This window comes from Synchiropus splendidus, chromosome 6, assembly GCF_027744825.2.
Source record: "Synchiropus splendidus isolate RoL2022-P1 chromosome 6, RoL_Sspl_1.0, whole genome shotgun sequence".
Classification (NCBI taxonomy): domain Eukaryota; kingdom Metazoa; phylum Chordata; class Actinopteri; order Syngnathiformes; family Callionymidae; genus Synchiropus; species Synchiropus splendidus.
Genome location: NC_071339.1, coordinates 19,047,303 through 19,068,573, shown reverse-complemented (window position 1 = coordinate 19,068,573; position 21,271 = coordinate 19,047,303). Strand labels below are relative to the sequence as shown.

The 21,271-nt window shown below is 40.8% G+C and overlaps 1 protein-coding gene across 11 annotated transcripts in view; it reads right to left on the bottom strand.

The window, feature by feature from the left end:
* Nucleotides 1–21,104, bottom strand: part of arhgap9 (Rho GTPase activating protein 9) — a 39,543-nt gene extending 18,439 nt beyond the window's left edge. For 3 of the 11 annotated variants that reach the window (XM_053867221.1, XM_053867224.1, XM_053867229.1), the window contains exons 1-8: nt 20,827–21,103; nt 11,339–11,397; nt 6,973–7,286; nt 5,589–5,796; nt 5,153–5,520; nt 4,103–4,177; nt 3,225–3,473; nt 3,049–3,135 (exon numbers count right to left, since the gene is read on the bottom strand). In XM_053867221.1, the coding sequence (XP_053723196.1) occupies nt 3,049–3,135; nt 3,225–3,473; nt 4,103–4,177; nt 5,153–5,520; nt 5,589–5,796; nt 6,973–7,194 (1,209 nt within the window). In that variant the 5' untranslated portion in view covers nt 7,195–7,286; nt 11,339–11,397; nt 20,827–21,103. Of the gene's footprint in view, nt 1–3,048; nt 3,136–3,223; nt 3,474–4,102; nt 4,178–5,152; nt 5,521–5,588; nt 5,797–6,972; nt 7,287–11,338; nt 11,398–20,826 lie in introns of all 11 variants that reach the window. The other 8 variants (XM_053867231.1, XM_053867232.1, XM_053867223.1 and 5 more) reach the window with 7 other exon arrangements.
* Between the last annotated feature and the right edge of the window lie 167 nt (nt 21,105–21,271).

Genomic DNA, 21,271 nt, shown 5'->3' with positions numbered 1-21,271 from the left:
TGGCTTCTGGCAGCCTCTCAGGACATTCATTGACAACTTAGCTCCCAACATTCAGCTTTTACATCTTTGCACATCCTCTAAATTATTTGCTTGAACTATAATTTTTCATGTTTTGATGATTTAGCTGCATCATTTAAGGCATCTTCAGCCTTGTATGCCACGTTTGTTAATGCAATTCATGTGTCTGAGCAAACACACAAACTCTCTGAGCGGTCACCTGTTGTTGTGTTGCTGTGGTGACTGCTGTAATATTTTATTATAGCGTATAAAAAAATAAAAACTGTTTTACAATTTTCACAATTGACGTTAAGCAATAGAACCTGTGTGAAATTGAAATTAATTATTAAAACAAAAAACAGACTCCTTCAATTGTCTTTGAATTGTATAGATTATTTACATATTTGTTCAACTGAATCATAATATACCGTATTCTGTGACTGCTCCTCATGTGAGCCTGTGTGGATGAGGGTAAAATGAAGAAGGAACAGGTTTCTTTCACTGACTACAGTGTTAATTTCCTGAGATTTAAACCTGCACTGCATCCATTCTCTCTCTCCTCTGCATAACTCCGCCGCCCCAATTGGCTCGGTGCACGTGCACATTTTAACCAACCACCAGCGACTTGAAGAGAAATCAGCTCTTAAACATCAACCAGCTCCAATAGTTCACTTCTAATAGTTACTGTTCGTCCCATTGTGTATGTAGCCGTGTCACTCGGCGGCCGGTCTTAAGCACCACTGCACCGGAGGAAAGGTGGAAACTGCCGGTTAAGGATGCACATGGTCGAACAGCGCAGTGAGCGCTTCACTTTATTGTTCTAATGTCAAAGGCTTTATGTCTGGACAGATGGATGGATGCAAAACACAAATAGTAAAAAGAAAACAGTTTTTTTGTGTGTGTGTGTGTTCAGTTTCTCAATCAGTTTGCTCACCTGGATAATACAATAATAAATAAGAAAACAACTTGATAACACAGTAAATTTCAATGTCACTTATCAGGTGAGCTCTCCATATATTTCATATTTAGAAGTCACACTCGTGACTGTCTGGAGACAGCAGGCAGCACTTTACTGGAGCGTGTTAAAGGTAAAGTAAGTAAAAGCGTTCCATAAAATTAAGATGGTTAATCTGAATGAATGTAAAACAGACGATTACATCAGAAATATTTTGGCAAATGCTCACATTAAATCAGAAGCAATCGACATGGTGAGACTTCAAACAGCGTCACCGCCGGTTTGCTGTCGCGTGTGATCACGTGTCACTTGGGCTTCATCACCTGCGCGCTCTGCAAATGTCACGCGGCACATATACGTGCATTATATATCATCAGCTGAGCAGCTCTTTGATAGAACATGTACCTGAGAATATCAAGTGACATAAATAGGTCGCAGGGCAGCGGCTCACACTCGCTTGATGGGAGAATCCAGCCTTTGATCATGCTGACTTTTTTTTTTTCTTTTTGATGAGCAACATTAAATTTGAAATACTGACGCAATGTTGGGGTAACGCAACCCCTGGATGCAAAATGCTAATCTCTAACAATCTGAGTCAGGCAGCCTGTGATGCTTCGCCACAGTGACGTGGTCGATGATTTGGACGACAGGTCAATCTGACAGTTGCCCCTGAGATCTCCCGAAAATCCTCACATCTGCAGCAACAGCTGTATTTCCGCGTCAGAAAGGAAACGAATGCACAAGGAGAAGAGAAGAGTGACGCCATCCGTGGGGTCATGACGAGCTGATAGCAGGTTTCAGTGAGTGGTTTACACATGGTGACATTTAGTTTGGGATTATTAAAAGCCTCCTTGGCCCCCCCTCTGTGACTCGGCGCTCATCTACGGCATTACTTTGTTATTCCCCTGGTGGATTAAGACTAAAAAAAAAAAGAATAAAAACAGCACTAACACTGAGATGTTGGCCTGTAAATGATAGAGCGACTATTGAAATGTAATCTCCTCTTTAATTTGGCTTTGCTCGGCTTTACTCTGGTGCAAAGTCTGGGCACACTCCCTGAACTTTGGGTGACAAATCGTGGCCGGTACTGGTTTGATAAATAGTGGCAACGTTCCGCTCTGTTTGGACTTCAAATCCATTTGGTCCGATTTAATGGCACATGTGTGAAGGCATAACAGCTGTTATTATGGGCATTAAATTTTCATCCTACCCAGCCGTGACCTCAGAATCATGAGGTTCTGCATGTGCCCCAAGGACTTGCTGGACATGCATGAAAACCTGCAGTAGAGGGCTTGTACCACCTCACTTGGATGACTATTCTCTATTTCTACGGGAGACAATCACCTACAACTTCAGCAAAGTCCAGATCTCCGGGTCAGGATTAAAAACATGATAAAACAGAGCATCGAGCTGAGGACACAATGAGGTTCCTGTCTGCCTTCAAAGAGAATCCTCCTGGGAGGAACTATATGACAAGGAGACATAACTTCCACTCTGGCTTGGGAACATGGGAAATTCCTGGCCTTAACATTGCTGAAATTGGTCTTGAAATCGTGAAAGCAAGTTGTTTAAGTACTTGTACTCTCTCTCTACTGTGCTTTTATAAAGTACCTTTTCATTCATTCCTGTTGCTAAGGCTGTAAATTACGCCTCGACTCTCCCTATTTTGTAACATCATACTGGTGAGAAAAAAAAATCTTCCCGTAGTTTAAATACTTTAAATAACAGTCTGAGTGATGTGGAGAGGAGCTAAGGGAATAAATGCCAAGATCAATTTCTAATTTCTCTCCCTAATTCAGGCGGTGACTCCTCTTAAAGAAGCACACAGCCTGTGTTAAGAGCGATATTGTCCCCCTTCTCCACCAGCTCTACTGGAAGACACACACACACAGTTTACTTCTTGGAGCTCTTAGAATTGGTAATACATTTAATTTTAAGCAAACTATCTGTATGTTAAGGCTCTTCTGAGTCACATAAACTAACTTGGTTGGAGGGATTTGGCTGCCCAGACCTAGAGTTTGGCCCCTGTCTTACAGTCCACACAGACACAATTTTGTGGCTAGTTCTAGTAGCAGTAGTCAGTTTGTGGACCTTACCCTGTGCATGGTTCCATTGCCAGCAGCAGAAAGAGGAAGTGAAAGATGATTTGCATCTCTGGGCAGCGTTTGCATCACACTGACCTCCTGAACACACAAACACAAGTACATTACAAATACAGAAACCTGCAAATATTAAGGTGAAATGGCTTAGTATTTATTTGGACTGCGCTGACTTTGCTGGTGTTGACTCCGCGGGCTCGTCGAGGTGGTTTCCACGACCTCTCCTTGGTGACAGTGTTGACGTAGAAGCATCTTAGTGACGACGGGTCCAAGTACTGTTCCCAAAGATCCATAATCTGGAGAGGGCGCTGACCGGGGCTGGGCATCGGAGGCTCCTGGGAGGAACGTTTCTCTTGCTGTATTTGATTATAGAGGGGGGATTCCTGCCACGACAGCTGGGAGAGATAAGACTCTGTTGGGACCTGGAGGAGGGGACAGACACACCACATAAATATAGTAATAAAACACTGTTTTGTTGTTCAAAACTGATATCTTGCTGGAAATAGCCAGGCTTCACCAACAAAAATATGAAATAAAACTTTTGTTTTTAAGACGATGCTGCTACACAAGCACGGCTATTCAAAGCTGGGAAGCAGACTCTCAGCTTTGCTGTTGTGTATGTAAAAGCAAAGGAGCCCTCCACAGTGGATACTTGGAAAAATATATCTGTGCTACTCATTTCTCTCATCACTTTTGGATTAAGGGAGGTTATGGAGATGCATGTTATCACTCCGATCCGACAGACATAAGGCATGAGACCAACAAATCCTCAGAAATTAATTGAGGAAACATGTACTGAAGCTCATCTTTCCACGAAAAGTAGCAATAGCATGAATTCCCTGATTGACCGGACAGCTGCTTTAACCCTGTTATGTAACACTCTGCCAGTGCTGCTAGTGACTGGTGGATGACGCCATGTTTATCGGTGAATTCAGTAAATTAAAAACAATCAGTATTGATTGTCCAGCAATAATTCAGGTGGACAATGCTTCTCATTATTTAGGTGCATGCAGACATTCCTTCGTGCATGCACAAGAATCTGTGAAGTTACTTCTCTGTGGCTCCTCCAGTGGACCGGAATGGAACAGCCAGAGGTGGAGGAGGTTTTGGGCCCCGCAGATACTCTCTGTCATGTGCAAATGTGTCAGTTAATTTCTTCAGTCAAACCATCATAATGGATAGATAACTCAGAGTCGACGCCACTACTGTTGAGGTATATATATATATATATATATATATATATATATATATATATATATATATATATATATATATATTAGGGGCCCGGAACAACTGCGCAGTTTATTCATCTAATTGTTTTAGAAGAGATGAACTTTTTTAGAATCTTAAAAACATTACTGACATTCATAGCATTTAAATCTGTTTTCCTTTTCAAAATACTGGATTGTTTTGTATAGCGTTTCCCCGAACTGTTATTTTTTTCTGCCTTTGACAAATAATGACATCTACATATTGGGGTAACATTAATGCTACGTTTAACTGAGAAATAGAAAACGGCCAAGCTAATCGGTCCCAAAGGTATTAATAACGTTCTTTAGACAGACTGGCACAGAAACTGCAGCCAAATTGGAGCTCTATTTTCTTCTACTAAACAAGCAGCTTTAGAGCCTCAAACTAGTTTGGACTCAAGAGGAAGAGACGGATAACCTTTATTTCTCTTCCAGTTGCCTTATATAATCTCTGATGTAACGCAGTGATGCGCTGTCGTCATGACAATAGGAACATGATTGCAGCTCTGCAGAATTTATTTGGGTCAAGTACAGAAGTTAATCAAATAACACGTCAGCGGCTATATCTGGGATTGCAAAATTGCTTCTGATCTACTTTTCACAAATGGACAAATGAATGACTTCATTTTTGGAGATTAAAATTGTATCAAACTTCCGGTCTCTTGTGCGTATGACAGAGATTTACAATGGCAGAGGAGAGGGCAGTTAAGTGACGCGTCCAGACCGTGTAACCTCGGATCGGTACCTGCCGCTCATCGGTGCAAAATTATTTCCATCTCACATGACCCAGAAAATCAGAGATACAGTTGGAGCGCAGAGTTTGCATCAGGTGGTCAAAATACTGGTCCTACCTGGAGGTGGTTTTTCTTGGAGGCAGACCCCACCATGTCCCACTGGCTGCTGGATTTCCTCGGGGATCTATGGCTGACTCTAGTGCTGATGCCCCCGCCCACTTCATCGTACGGGTTCTCCATTGAGTTTTCGGGAAGGTTGCTGGAGCTTTGGCTGCGTGTGATCATGGGGACGACCCTGTGAGTTTGACCTGCGACGCCAACAGAGGACTCCGGGACGGTGAGGTGACCCGAAGAGGAATCGTTGGCAATGATGGCGAAACCAGAGAGAGGCGTGGAGAAACCATTGTTGGTGTTGGTGTTTTCCTGCCTGTGGAAGGCACTGTGGGAGTTGAGGTTTTCCATGGAGCGGCAAAGGATTCTGTTCACTGAATGAAGAAAGACGTGTCAGTGAAGTTAACGGAAGAGATGACAACACCTCTGCTGTACAGTTTACCTTGTGTACCTTGGCGCTGATTAGTCCCCTTCAGGTCTGTTGGACTTGGAGTGAGCAATACTTTTGGCGGCGTCCTGAAGTTTGAGTTCAGTGAGGTGGACATGACCATGCGCTGGGTGGATGGCATCGGAGCGATCGGCACTTCTGTCACATAAGTGGCGGGTACGTACAGTGGCTTTGTTTTGCTTGCGGCTCCTATCCTCCGCACCTGAGTGAATTAAATTGTTTTAAATTCCAGAGCACCATTTTGGGAGAATTACATAAATTACTTTTTTAAAAAACAAATAAATATCATTGGTGGGATTCTGCGATGACAAAAAACGTGAGATAAGATGAACCTGTGTGTTACGACAAAAGATGAAATACATTGTCAATTAAAATCTGTGGGAAATGTATCCCCAGGATAAAAATAAAGCAAGGAATGATTAAAAGAAAAGGGAAAACTAGCAGATTTTCAATCTGATATTTTTTATATAAATTTGTTTCTTTTTTAACTTTTTTATTTTACCTAATATTGCTCTGTACAATCATTTTACATAATAATAATAATAATAATAATAACATACTTGATTTGAGCCCTTCATTAATTATGATAGAATTCTACCAGTTCTTTTTAGTAATTTTCGGGCTCAGTTTTCATTTGTCAGGATTTCTACAGCACATTAACTTGCAGCTTTTCTTCAATTTCTTTTTTAGGCAGAGTTCCTGAATGATTCAAGACTTCATGGCAGAGGGAGGAGCTGAGGCTTTCACATGAACTGGATGTGTCAGAAATAGCCAGAGTGGACCATGTGGGTGTTGTTGTTTCTTGTTCTATGTGAAGCACTTCGCTATTCCTCTATTTATGCGTAAGAAAATAAACACGCCAGAGAATTCAGTGTTGCTTAGGTTAGACTTATTTAAAGGCAACTTCAGAACAATTTCTGTGGCAATTGTGGAAATGAGTCAGAATGACAAAATGTAATAAGGAATATGGTTTGTCTGATGGCAAATCATGGGTTCAGAAGAGAAGAAGTGCACAGAAGAGTCTTATAATATGGTGGTTTGTGTACAGGAGTTAATTGTCAATTTTGTTGATGAAGGGAATAACTCTCTGTTGGACTGCGGAATTTAACTCGAAGTCTAACTGGACTGATGTCCAGTGATGTATAACAATAAAGCAGTTTTCATGCACATGATATTGTACTTCATTATCTGATCCCCCCCTTAAAATGATGGTTCTTGTTACAGTACATTGCTGAACCTACAGTACTGTATTGTATCGTAAGATAATACACAGCCCCATTCACCACTACTTACTGTGCAGCAGTAAAATATCAACATGCTTTGTAAAACAAGTCTCCAGAGTCAATACAAACATATAAAAAAACAAATGAAGTCTCACCTGCCACCAGTCAGCGTTGGTCTTCTTCAGGAGAATGAATCTCTCTCCTTCTCTGATGCACACCTGTCTCCCATCAGCACCGCGGTAGTTGTAGTCATACTGGGCCTCCAGGACCACCGTCCCACTGGGGACCCCGCACACTGTCACCGCTCTGCTGTTCACAGAGGGTGATGAGTTGGGCTGCTGATGCCCGACGGAACGCCTCCATGTACTGGATAACATGATCCCTCCCTCTGGTCTCTTCAGCAAAGTTCACAGTCAGTGTTCAAACTGATGACAACGGAGATCAGGTGAGGGTGGAGCCAGGCCATTATCTGAAACACAGAGTGTCATCTCTAGTTCTGTATCTGCAGTGACTGGTGAAAATTCGGGCCAAACAGCACCTGAAAACATTCCTCAAATCTATTCGGAAAAAATAAAAAACCCTGAAAGTGTGCGAGTCAGAGATGTGCGTGGCCGTAGGATGTAACAAAGGGAACATAGACCCAAAATAGATGCAGCTTCCATCTCTCCACCTGAGCTTACATGCCCGAGCTACACCCCGGCTCTTCTCGGCGTCGACCCACTTACATAACCAAAGATCAAACTTTCCACTCGACACATGGTAATGCAGCCTTTCTGAACGCGCTTCCACACGCACGCGAGCAAAAGTCGACACGTTTGAGCTGACACCCGTCACGAAAACCTATATCAGGAGGCAGAAATTTTTGACAGAAAATAGAGAGGACGCAAAAATAAACAGGAAATTTGACACTTTTGAATTGTTAAATACTGTTTTGAAATGTCATATATATGAATTATAATGGCTCAAACTAGTGTGAAAGGAATGTGTCTTTTGTCATTGGGCTTCGTATGTCTCACGTTGCCATCGGAAATTAAACTAAAGCTAACACGAATAAAAGCTTGACTTTCTCCTGAAATATGATGTCACGACTGGTCAGCTAATAATCCCTTCTGTGAGTAATTTAATAGTCGATCGTAGTCTTCTCATTGTGGCCCTAAATACAACGAACAACGCTAACAAAAGTCGCATCAAATGACCTGCAGATGCTTGAAATAGTGAGCCTAGTTAGTCAAAACATTTCTAAGAAGAAAGAAAGACCTCCTAAACAGCCTCAGGAGTTTCAGAACAAATACATACAAAACAATGGAAAGGAATGAACATACAATACAAATGAGAAACATGCAGTAAAGCTATTGCACTGTTGTTGACAAAAATTTTCATCACTTCAACTTTATTCTCTTTTCTTTTTTTTTAAACTTTTTTTAACTTTCTTATTGCTTGTAAATGTCATGTACTAAAAATGCCAAAAACAAGTCACCATGCACTTCAAGTCTTGAGATAAAGGATAGAGGAGGTAGTGGTTTAGCGGCATCGACGTAAACCTGTTGAGGTTTCTTGAGTATGGAGGACGACTTACAGCAGAGTGGGTGTTGTGTGAATTTCATTTCTCCTTTCTTTCAGTTAACATATAAGTAAAAAACAGTGCATATAAAGTTGTGCATCAAGTCAAACAGGAAACACAGTTTGACCACAGCATCATAGCATCACAGCGTCATATCCTGTCTGAATTCTCCAGAAGGTATACTGTTTGTTTACAAAAGCTTTTGTCTCTGTTGTGGTAGATAAAACATTTCTTAGGATTGCAGAGAAGCATTCCCTGCATCAATTCCCATTAAAAAAGAAGAAAAGAAAAGAGCACAAAGTTTAAATAAAGATGTGAGTCCATATCAGTGCTGCAGCATCAATGTATTCATGTCAGAAATCTCCTACTGAGACTCGGGGGGCTTTATTATAGTCCGCAACTTATGATATACGAGTTCAGTGTGAGAGTACTTGTACTGAGGTGTTCATTATTTACAGTTTGGCTCCACCAAGATATCATCACTCACTCCTCTTCCAGGGAGAAACAAGAAGAGCTGATGAAGCTATTGATCGGACATACTTGAAATGAATTAGTTTGTCTGTAATGCGCATTTGATGTAATCCTGGATTCATTTTGAATCAATTCACCAAGACACCCAGCTGTTGGTATTATGGAGGCTATTATTCATTATTCACATTGTTTGAGTGCAAGCAAAGCGGCCCAGGCTTTTCTCTCCCCAGAACCTCCACCAGCATTTACTGGGGGAACAGCGAGAGGCTACAGAGCAAAGTTAACATGCGTGTTTGGTCTTGAACAGCTGTGCAACCTCAACTTGCTTCTCTCAGTGAGTAGGAGCAGGTGGCTTACTGAGAGCTGCACAAGTTTTCCACCCCAAACTCTAGGACCCACAAGCTTGTCTACTGCTCAAAGCTATGGGTGAAGGTAGCAGTTAAAGAGCTTTTCTGTTTGGCTCCGCTTCACCACAACAACCCTTGAAATGTCGCTTACGATCTGCACCAAGGAGGTTATGTGATCGTCTGCGATCAATAGCTCAAAAAAAAAAAAAAAAAAAAGAACAGATTTCTTTTTTAATACTAATGAATGGATGAAGAACAAATGATGACATTTTAGTGAAATCATTTCCCAGAATCTTATCCAGCTGCAGTATTGATGTCTGAAATGAGCAAGATAACAGGAAGTTGAAGCAAGCCTCAAAAGTACAATGGTTTAATATGGTTTCACGTTAGAAAAGCAAAGGAAGGTGCACAAACACTGTGACGTCAATAGGAGAGATTTGCAGGAGGTGACTCTTGTTGAGTGGCCCAAGTCTGACTTAAGGTTCAATTTGAAGCCAAAAGGTGTTTATAGTCAGCGATGACTTCTGAGAGAGACAGAAAAGCTGCTCTAAAATGTAGCAAAGGGGAAATCAGAGGTAATGAGAATGGAACTAAGAGGCAAGAAGAGTAGTGGATGTGTAGGAGGCGGCTGTGTGGGGGGGCGGGTTTTGTTGAAGCCAATTCCCTGGATTCCAGAATGCATGTTGAAGACATTTGGCTAAACGGCCTTCATAAATTCAGCTCACTTAATGTCGCATCATTCGACATGTAACTTTATTTTACGTATTAATTATCTATCATGTAACAAGTGAAAAATAATGATATCGATCATAGACTTCTCCATTAAAATAAAACGTATATTGTACAATCTTAATCACCAAATGTGTTCTCGACGCCTATAACTCGTGTTTGATGTTCTGCTCTTCGACTTAAACCTTTATGGGATATTCGCCAGCCCCACTGCAGTGTAGGCGGCGCCAAGATTTTGGCACTGCTTATGCTTCTGGTTTTCTTTGCAGTTAGGTGTCAGTCATCATGATGGAGCAATATTGTCATCTTTCACCCCTACACTGAGGAAAAATCCTGCCAAGAACCCTGCTTTAGAACAGGAAAAGCACTGAGAGAGTGCAGAACTCTGTCAAGCTGCTCATATTGAGATTTTCCCTACCAAAGTTATTGCCCTAAAGAATTACCTATATCTATATAAATTGCATAACTTTGTAGCATTAAAAGCTAACAGCTATCGACAATAGTTAAATTCATACACGCTAATATGGTCAGAAGGTGGCAGTAGCATTCCAGAACTCAACAACACACACAGTCAACAAAAAATTGTGGCGATTGTGTTGCAGCATCGAGAGAGTGTCTAAATTAAAAGTTGATTTAAAAGAGTTTAATAGAAACAAACAAAGCACCCTCCTCTTCCTAATCCTGGAAATACAGCCTCCTGATTGGTCCATCAATGATATGTATCACTATAAATGGATAAGCGCTGGTCATAGCAGCAACATTGTTTCATTTATTTGGAAGATGTCGCCACCACCGCCATCGATTTAGATCAAACTAAAGGGACGGCGGCGGTGAAAACTTATACATTTAAAATGTACTGTGATGCTGGGGCACATTGAAAGAGTCAATGTTTAAACAACAGAAACTGGACTGAGGAACTGCAACGCGAGGCCATGCTTCCGAGCAATGAGAAACCTAACTTCATGAAAATATTGATGATAAAAAGGTCAGAGTGTTGCAACCTTTCCCTCAAAAAGGAAACTGATATGGATGACTATAGCACATACAGGAAACTAATGCCAGACTGCTCAGATGGTACTGAGATGGGTCAGAACCATACACATGGAGCAGCCCATATGGTGTCAGCGACACGTGCGGGCTCAGGGTGATTAGAGACAATAATAGTTTGCACTTTTGGACGAATAATGAAGGGATTATGGTTTGGTATGAACAATGCACAGGCGAAAATGGATGAGAGACACAACAGGGGATCCTGAAAATTGAAGTGGGAAGTGGGATTTATCTTGAAGTTTGTTTCCTCCTTGCTGTGTGTGAGCAGCCTTGGGAGAGTGAGGCACTGACATGCAAGCAGAGTCTGAACTTGTGAGTGAAAGCAGAAGAGACGTAGAGATAGTGAGAAGAGGAGCAACTCACCATGGTCCTGATTGGAGAGATGTCAACATCACACACTGGATTTAACTCAGCAAGTCAACCTGAAAAGGCAAATGAATGAGATCATTTCTCTCCACTGGGCTCTATTTGGAGGAAAGCTTGCACCTGGAAGGACATTTTAAGCACATGAGAGGAGACCAAACTGGGCACACGTGCGTCTGGCGTTTGCATCAAACCACTCACTTCCCCCCCTCTCATCAGCACAAACACAGTTAATCCTACAGAGTGCAATGATCTCTCCCTCCTCCCTCGACTCTCTGAACCCCGGCTGACCCCACCTTCTCCAATCTGCAACACGTTTTGCAGAGCGGAAATGGAACCGTAAGAGCATCCTCCAACACAGATGCATTCAAGAAAGTGGGGCATATTTTTGTCTCTAAGAAAGATAAACAGCAGACGGAAATAGCAGACCTATTGAAAAAATAAAACAACTCATGTCCATTTATGGAGGACCAGTCCTGTAGATTGATTGACTCATTGACCCGTGCACACAGTCGGCTGTTAGCGGAGACAGCACAGCAGAGCTTCCATGTGATGGGTTACGTAACAGATCTACATTATGTACACTACCCATAGCTACACCAACAGATGCTTTTTATCATTACGGAGGTTTAAGGACCCTTATGCCTGGTTCTGCAATTGCTGTCTGTGAATTCAATCTCTTTAAAGCTGAAATGGCAGATAAAAGGTGCGAAAAAAAATAGAAAGCAGAAAGTAAAAAGTAGAATTAATTTTCATCAATAAAAACAAAAGCATACATCTCACGGTTCAGAGAAGATTCTAAAATAATGAAATAAAATATACATTTTGTAAGCATTAGGAAATGTAATATATGACTACATACAGTAAAACAGTACAGTAGTAGACAATTTTCTATGCAATTTTTCAATATCTTACTTTGAAGGGTTGCACAAAATGCATCAAAATTGGATAAAAGACAGAGCATATATTTATATCACCCTCAATCATTGGAAGTGGTTTGAAAATATATGAAACGAAAAAATTATTCATTTTTATTTTTATCTACTTTGTAACATAGTTGGTGGTAAAATGACAGAACAGTGAAGCACACTCTTTGAAGCACAAAGATATACTCCTTTTGAAAAAATATAATTGTATTTCTCTCTAATTGGATATTAATTGCATTTTCTACTTTTATCTTCATTGTTATATATTGAAAGCATCATAACTTGCACTGACAGCTTTTCATTACTGACAGCAAATAAATGTCGCTGTATTGTATTTTCAACTTTTACAATTTTTTCCCCCAAATAATAAATACATATTTAAAAAGAGATGAAATATTGATATGATAGTAAAGATTAATGTATCACAGTATACTGCTGTATATATATTTCATCACACTTTTACATGTATACCAGTAGCATCTTGAGACTAGCATCTTGTTCAACAGCTATTTCTACAATGGTGGAAACTAGAAGTTCTCACAATACAACACCCTAAGGATTTGGCAGTTTGTTAACACTGTTACTGCATCATCAACACCGTGCGCAGAAAGTCCCTAAAATGATGTTGATTGAAATGAAATTAGATTATATTCTGTTATGGAATGTAGAAATTTAGACAGAAAAAAGTTGTAAATGTACAGTGGGTGTTAACAGTTTATCTTCCATAGGACCAAACAACTTCCAGTCTTCTCACACATTTCCAAGAACAAAACCAGGTAATTGGACTTGCCAAAAGTCCAGCTCAGTAAGACACCGTTGACGTCCTAAACAAACACATCTCAAGTGTTGACTGCACTCAGGAACGCAGAAGGTGGTCTGGTTTGCCTGTGCTGACCAAAAAACATACTGACAACACCACCTCATACATGATCACCCCAAGATGATGAACAAGACTCTCCATGCTAGTGCTCTGATTCCCACCGTCACGCTGGATCAGATGTCCATGTCGCCTCTTACCGGCTCCTCTAATGAAACTATGAAGGAACATACGAATATGCTAATAAGACCTGACCTCAAATAGCTCCGCTCAAGTGGTCGTTTGATGCCAGTGACTTATCAAACCTCAGCACATGGAAGTCATCAGTGGGTGAGAGGAGAAATCTGAACTCGTTCTCAGTGTCGCAACGTAGAGCAGTTGGTTGTTATAATCATTACTACCTGGTTTTCAAAGAGAGATGGAACATGGGAATGAGCAGAGTGGTGGATGAGGAACATCAAAGTACATGGTCATGCGCTCACATATCGACTGTATTTACATGTGCCTATCAATAAGGGATTCGTGACAGTCATTCAGTTGCTTCCTCACAGAAGGTTTACATCCTTAGAGCTCGTGCCACCAGAGGAAGAGCCACCAGTCAGGCAAAAGTTGCTTCATTCACTCAGGTATGAGCCAAAATATCTTCAAGTGAATACCTTGAAATATTCCCGGGATAACCCTGAAAAGGACACATAAAAGACAAAGCTGTCCCAAAGTCAAACTCCACGAGCTCACAGAAAAGGTGAGTCAATGCCACGGAAAAAGATATTCCTAAATATAATTACTATTAAAGGGAAACACACATGTAGCACTTGGCTCAATCACTTTTTTCCAGATTAAAATAAAACCGGACCCTAATGATGACTTCATATCAAGAGAAGCTAACATTGCTTCATCTTCATTGTTCAGTGTAATGTTTGCTCCCAAAACATTCTTGCAAACTTTGCTCAATGGACAGTAGCAGTGACTTAAAAAAAAAACACAAAATTAGATTTCATTTGATTTAGAGGAGATTTTGATTTGGGTGTCCTTAATCTGTCCCACAGTGGGACATATAAAGGTTCTTTTATTTTTAATGAATCCACTTATAATAACTATATTTTCCTGCTTTAAATTCCCCGTCGCTACTTACTTCAGTTTGATGGCAAAACTTTCCAGACTTTCAGCTGATTTTGCCTGCAGTTAAACAAAAGAATCTTATGGGGTCACAACCACCAGCTTACAAAACTGGACCCTTCCAACACTTTCCATCAGTACTTTCTTTTGAATTCTCTGAAGTTTAACTTTTTTTGCAGAATAATATGCCGTCTTTTGCCAGGCAGTGCTGGACTTAAACTCCCCACTGCCCTCTCTGGACCTCCTATTCCTCCTTGTTATTTTCTAAATCCAAACGTGACCTGATTTTTCTCTGCTTCTCTGAGCTCTAGGGGATAAAGGTTCTGGCATTTGACTGAACTTCCACCGCACATTTGAGTTAATATCAGATTTTTACAAGTTAGAATAATCAACGATACAATATATTTGAGTTTAAATACACCATATTTTACTTCTACAATACAGAGTCAGAAATAATTATTAACCATTATAGGAAGAAGTAATTCTGAATTTGTGGGCCGTTTCAGTCACAAAACTTAGCACGCCATTATTGGCTGAGAATCTGTGAGGATGGGGCACTTTTTCCAGCGCCCACAAGATGTATGTACTGTAATGAAGTGGAAGCAGTTTCTACAAAAATTGAACTTATATTTTAAGTGCAGTTATGATTAATGATGATGAATGAAAGGAAAAACGAAATGTTCCTTTAAAAAAACCATCAATAATAATAAATGTGGGTGGCTTTAGGGCAGGCTCCAGACCAGCTGCCACTGTGGTACTCATGCATTTTCTTGGGGCCTTTGTTGTTAGCACCTAAATGACACATCTCTTTTATTGGCCTTTTCATTTCAAAAGGTTCATTCCTTAATCATGGGTCAGTTTACTTTCAAGCCTCTTGTTGGGCATTTCAATGCAATTATCTTCCGTTCACAACGACAGCCGCTATTGTGCCATGAATGCATACTTTCATTTAGCCAAGGTTTTACGCCGGATTCCCAAGCTGATGCAACAATCCCCATTCACCCCATTCTGGGAGTCGCACCAGAGTTAACTGCCTTGACTCAAATATAGTCCAGCTTCATGGTCAATTCACACACAACCGGGTGATGGAGCGTTCACTTTGTCTATGGATGTACAGTTATAACTACCACCCGAGTTTTCGCTCCCTCTCCTTCTCCATAAAAGACACGTGCCTGAAGCCAAAACAGTCTTTCATCCTCCCAAAGCCATGCATTATTGATGATCAGACCAGAGAGAGACACTGAAACACACACTGCGTTTCCCGGTGTGACGGCTGCCTGCCTGCGAGAGTATGTGTAAATATATGTGTGTGTGTTGCTGAATTGGTGTGTGACTGAAAAGGTGGGCTGAGTAGCTCTAAAGGGCTTAGCTATGTAAACTGCGAAGAAGCCAATCGAGAAGCAGACGCCGACATGAAAGCAGCCATTGGCTCCCAGTGGCTACTATCATCGTGACAACAACCTCTGTGACCAACGACCCTCTCCTCTGTCTCCATGTGTGGCTCTCTTTGTTTCTCCTTGCATTTCATATGTGTGATGCCATCATTTCAAGCATTTACTGATGCAATTCTTGTGTTTACAATGAACCCTGAAGCCAGCATCGACACACACACACACACACACACCGCAAACTTCTTCAGAGAGTTTCTCATTTCCTCTTGGTTTTTCATAAAAAAAAAAACAAAAAAAAAACAAGACAGACCAGTGATTCGCCACTTAGGCAAAGAAGAGCAGGATTGCTTAGGGGGCATTTCAAACTCCTGAAAAAAATAAGAAAGCAACACATTTTTAATTAGTTTGTCAGCTGTAAAGATAGAAGAGTTGGAAAATTAAGTGTATTCTATTCTCCGGGGGAGAAAGTCGCTTCGATTACTGCTGAGACGGATTATCAGAAACATCAAATTTATAAAACACGTTTTGTTGGTCATGCTATTTGAGTTTACAGTGATTCACTTTCCTTATTTTCACTCTGCTAATTTTCTTCTTTGTTTACTTTGTTGTGTAATTCATTTTCAGAGCAATACCGCCACCAAATTCGCTCAGTTCAATGTGTTTGTATGATTTATATAGCAAATGCTAAAAAAAATATTACATTATATTATTATTTATTATTATAAAATAAATTTAGAAAATCCTAATACGGGAGAAAATGTATCGCTTGCTAGTAATTTCACGCATCTTTTACATGATTTAGGACTGGGAGGAAACCAGAGTGCCCAGAGGAAGCCCATGCAAGCACATTAAAACTTCACACAAAAGCACTAATTCTGAGCTTTCATGATGAGTCGCTGCACTGGTACCACTCACTAGTTATCATTAATATGAAGTCATAGTTCAAGAATTAGTCACCAATTAGTCACTGGAAAAACTGGACTGAAGAGTACACCAAACATTTCCAAGTATAGAGTGAAACAATGATGATGAATTTACTGCGTCTATGTCTCCACACTGTCATAGTTCATGTTATATTCATCACCACAACGCAGGTCAATAATAGCAGCTGACTTTTGTGGAAATAAGAGTGAATTATTAAAGACTTGTGGCAGGACAGATGTGAGAACTTAGTCACAGAAAAGCAAAGACCTTATAACCTTATAATATAGACCTTATATAATGTGTAGCAAAAAGTTAAATAAATTAAACTTGTCACGGCCAAAACAGATAAAACTATACGAGTCCTGAAACACTAGATTTGGGAGTCAATATCCATGGAAAGAGCTTCAACTACAATCAAATTTTTATTCTAGATACCTTTGAATTCATGTCGATGTCATGACCCAGTAAAACAAGTGTGCGTTCAACTTCATCATTCAAAGGTTTATTTTCTAGCAGGAGGAGAAAACGAGTCGGTGGTGACGGACTGCAATTTATGTTGTTTTGACAACCACAGACATGTTATCCTGAAACAGGCTTTTAGCTAGGGTTTTTTTTTGCACAGGGCGAGTTTCACGCCTGGAGGTTAGACGGCCCCAGGCACTATCAGGTTACAGCTTTTTGACACGACCTGTTGATGCTTAGGTTAAAAGGTGCTCGCACTCATACGATTCTGACCAATGAAATGTGACTCTCCCAATTCGCGGGATTTGCTCTGCAACATGGCGGCGGGGAAGCAACAGTGAGAAAGGCTTGAATTGGAAAATATTTTTCGGACTACGGTTAGGGAAGTTACCATGGAAACCACTGGTGGAAAAATCTCAAGTCCTCAAGGTGCCCTGTTAAAAGTAAGGCAATGCATGGCAAGGCACCCTGCAAGTGAAAAGCAGTTCATAAAATGAGCTTTCAATTACTAAAAGCGAGACTTTGAGACATGATGCCAAAAATTAACAGAAAGGAAAAAAAAACATGGGAAAAAACAGAGAAATATAAATCTAGCTAGTGGGCTTTGGTTTGGCCTGTGGGAATGTGCGCTGCATTGATGCCTCTAATGAAGAGCACTGAGCTTCATTGATCCAGTGGGGATGAGCGTGAGCTGTCAGAAGCTATCAGGACAGTCAAAGAGCCATTCCACCGCTGAAGCTGAGCGCCATGCTGTGAGGGTGCAACGAGGAGCAGTTGGACTCAAGACTAACCAGCTTCTTGTTTTGTGAATTTATTGATTCTTAAGTAAGTCTGTCTAGATACTATGGTACTGAAGCAGATAAATAGGTTGCTGATGGAGCTTGACAGAGGCTACTTCACACTGGACACTAGTTTTCCTTTTCGGAAAAAAGAAAACCCAAAACAATTCTCAGAATTTTTCATTCGAAAAACTGATACATGTAATTGACTTGAAAACAGTATGGCCACTGCCTCCGTACAATTTATCTTTTCCTGATAGTTCTGTTTGAAACATCTGGAGTTCAGAGTGAGATAAGAAACAGTGGAGGTCAGAGGGAAGAGTTAAAATCAGTCTGATGTCCATGTGTGAAGATGGATGTGAAATGATTTCACATTGATCAAGTTTGAGGATGAATTTTGAATTAACAGGTCTCATCTACACTTTTTGTAGTCAACACCACGTCCTTACCCAAGACCCAGTCCAGACCAAAGCACAAAAATACCAAGACCAAGAGGGCGTAATGAATATACAACACAGAAGCATATATAGTATATTATTGTATACAGAAAATCCCATGTCTTAATGTTGAATCATGCATGTTTTATTCCGTTGTACATCTCCTTCCATCTTGAAAATATTAAGAGCATAAAAGTCGGGCTGCAACGACAATTAAACTTGTCGCCAGTGGATTCATGAGTCGAGTGTTTGTCATCACTATCTTAGCACAAGCCCAAAAAAAGGGGTGAAATGGCTGAGGCCCCGGTAACATTGCAACCCAAAACGAACAGAAACATTTCTCAATGGACACATCAAACATTGCAACATTTGTCAACCAAACCTTTCAAATATACAAAACAATATTTAACACTATAAAACTGGTCACAACATCTTAGATATATTTATTTCTACTAACAAGCAATAAGTGCTCTCGTTGTAGGTATTCAGATGGCAGTTTTTGTAGTGGTTAAATTCAAGAATTTCATACACTTGCAATTTGAAAACAAGAATGGAAATGTGGTCTTGAGAACACCACTAGTCTGCTTTGTTCAGAAGTATATTGACATCAGTAACACATAATTGCACGCTGATACAGGATATGTACTGTTCTATTTTCAATCTGCTGACTTTCATTTTCAATTCTTTTCTTGTATTTTCAGTGTTCAAGAGCAGAATGAAACATGAACTCCAAAAACGTCAATATTACCAATGCTAAACTAATACACATTTTGCTTGACCTACTTGTGCTCAACAAACAAGTTCCACTGTAATCTCTGAATGAATATGCAGTTGATTTTACACATGCAAATAGTCTTATTTCTACCCATTCGAATAACAACACACTCAACGAGACACTGCACTGTGACACCGAGAATGTGGTGTCAACTTAACTCAAGGCAGAGAAGCACATGAGGGATTAGAGTGGATTAAAACAGGGCCCAGATGTGAATGTAGGTGGAGAGACTATACTGTAGTATTGTGCTTTCAAAGTACAATAGCCGCAGTTGTTCTTGTTTGGATTATCCGTTTGGTCTGATGCGGGATATATTGATCCACGTGGTGTTTGCTTGAGTTGTGAACCAGCCTCAGGTCTCTGGGGGAGGTAGATTAAAAGCCTGGGAAAACGTCCGACAGACCAGGCTCATTCGATTATTAAGAATGGAATAATGTGTGACGCTCCATCGACTGTGACATTGACAGTGTATTCCTGCTGAGGCGTTGTGTTATATAGTCCTTATCTATTTGAACTCCACTGTCAGTGGTGTAGGCTCAGCATGAATGGGGATGGTTCTTCAATGCTGGTTGCTTGATCTGCACGGCATTGCATGCATGAAAGCTATAACACATCAAGCCAGATATGACATGAAGCTCTGAGCGCAGACATACAGAGTAATTCCCTTGATTGCTAAAATATCCCGGAGCAGCACCAGACTAATCTGACCGCTAACGTTCCACAATGTACAACAGCTGAGTTTCTAAATCTCTCTGTGACACAGCATTCCAGCACAAGTCAGTGGACCACATTAGTAATTATGGCAAACTTGCAGCCAGCTCATGCTGCACATGCTCCACGCCACTTTTTAATCAGCAAGGATGCGACTGGAGAGTATAATCTTTCAGGCTTGTGTCGTCACTGGCTGGAGCAGGGAGGAACAATTTCCCCGCTTTCCCTGGGCTTAAAAAAAGATTACCAAAGGGCAAACAAGTACGTCAGCAAGTGTTTTCCTTGGAGCTGGTGGTTGACCAATCCAAGCTTAACCAGAAGAAAAGGCATGCAGTGACAACAAGGGTTTTCACAAGAAACAAACCTTCTTTTTTTTTTTTTCGGGGAAATGGTGGCAGGCTACTGCGTGAAAACCACCACTGCCCGAGCTGAGTCTCAGCGGTTGTGACAACATGAGAAGTGTTGTTGTTTGACAGGGCACTGGTGAAAAAGTTTGCTTGTTATATTTCCTGTGCAGTGCATGACCTATTTCCGTGACTAAGAGTTCCTGCACAGGTTTGCAACACAGGCAAAATGAAGATGACAGCATAGTGAAACTGCCTTCAAGTGCAAAAATACAACTCCAACTAACAAAGATCAGATAAGATCAATTCAAGACAGGAATGAAGACAATGAATTGACATACAGATTAGCTGGAATGTTAATAATACTTTTTACCAACATGTCAGAGAAGCACATCATTACATAACCATTTAGAATACAGTGGGAAACAAGCCAATATTGATCTATTTAAACTTCAGTACATACTCTCACAGACACCATGTTTAATGACTGGCTGTAGCCATATGTTTAGTAGTTTGCAGTTGTCATGGTTTTCATCAGGTAGCAGAAAGTAATTCCGTGTCACAGTGGACAAGTGCAAAACAACACGAGCATAATAAAAAGGAACAGTGTTTCCCAGGGTTCGACAGATGTGCTAGCGCAAGTTAAAAAGTAGGCAGCTAGTGCTAAACCCATTGGGGGTTTCACCTTTATCACTTTTCATTGATATGAAAGAATACACAATGGGGATAAATCTTGATTCGAAAATATGTTAAATGCAAACGTGCACATTAGCAGGATGCATTAAAATCAAGAGAACTTAATTTACCTTGCAGCGAGGCGATGACAGCTCCGAACTCCGGTAACAGGAACGAGTTTACACCGGCGGCTATCCGTGTTAGGTCTCAAAAGTTCACGTATTCGCTTCCAGTCTCACGGTTTCGGATGCGAACGGTCCCATAAGTTGCCCAGTTCCAGCACGCTGAGACGGAACTGCCTCCTGGCCCTTTAAGCGGGCGAACCATAGCAAGCGTTCCGTTGGAGCGTATTAGCCACAATCTACATTTCATATATAACCAATCAAATGACGGGAGGGGTGGTGATATGTCGCCTACGACTGCCGAATACGCCGTGGTATGTCTCCGCCCGGTATTCCTACGAAGGTGTTTAAATCTAACAGCAAACAAACGCCTTTATTTAGCTTTGAATGGATTGTGGGAAATGTAGTTTAAGAGAAGGCATTTATTAACGTTACTCAAAGACAGTCACACGGA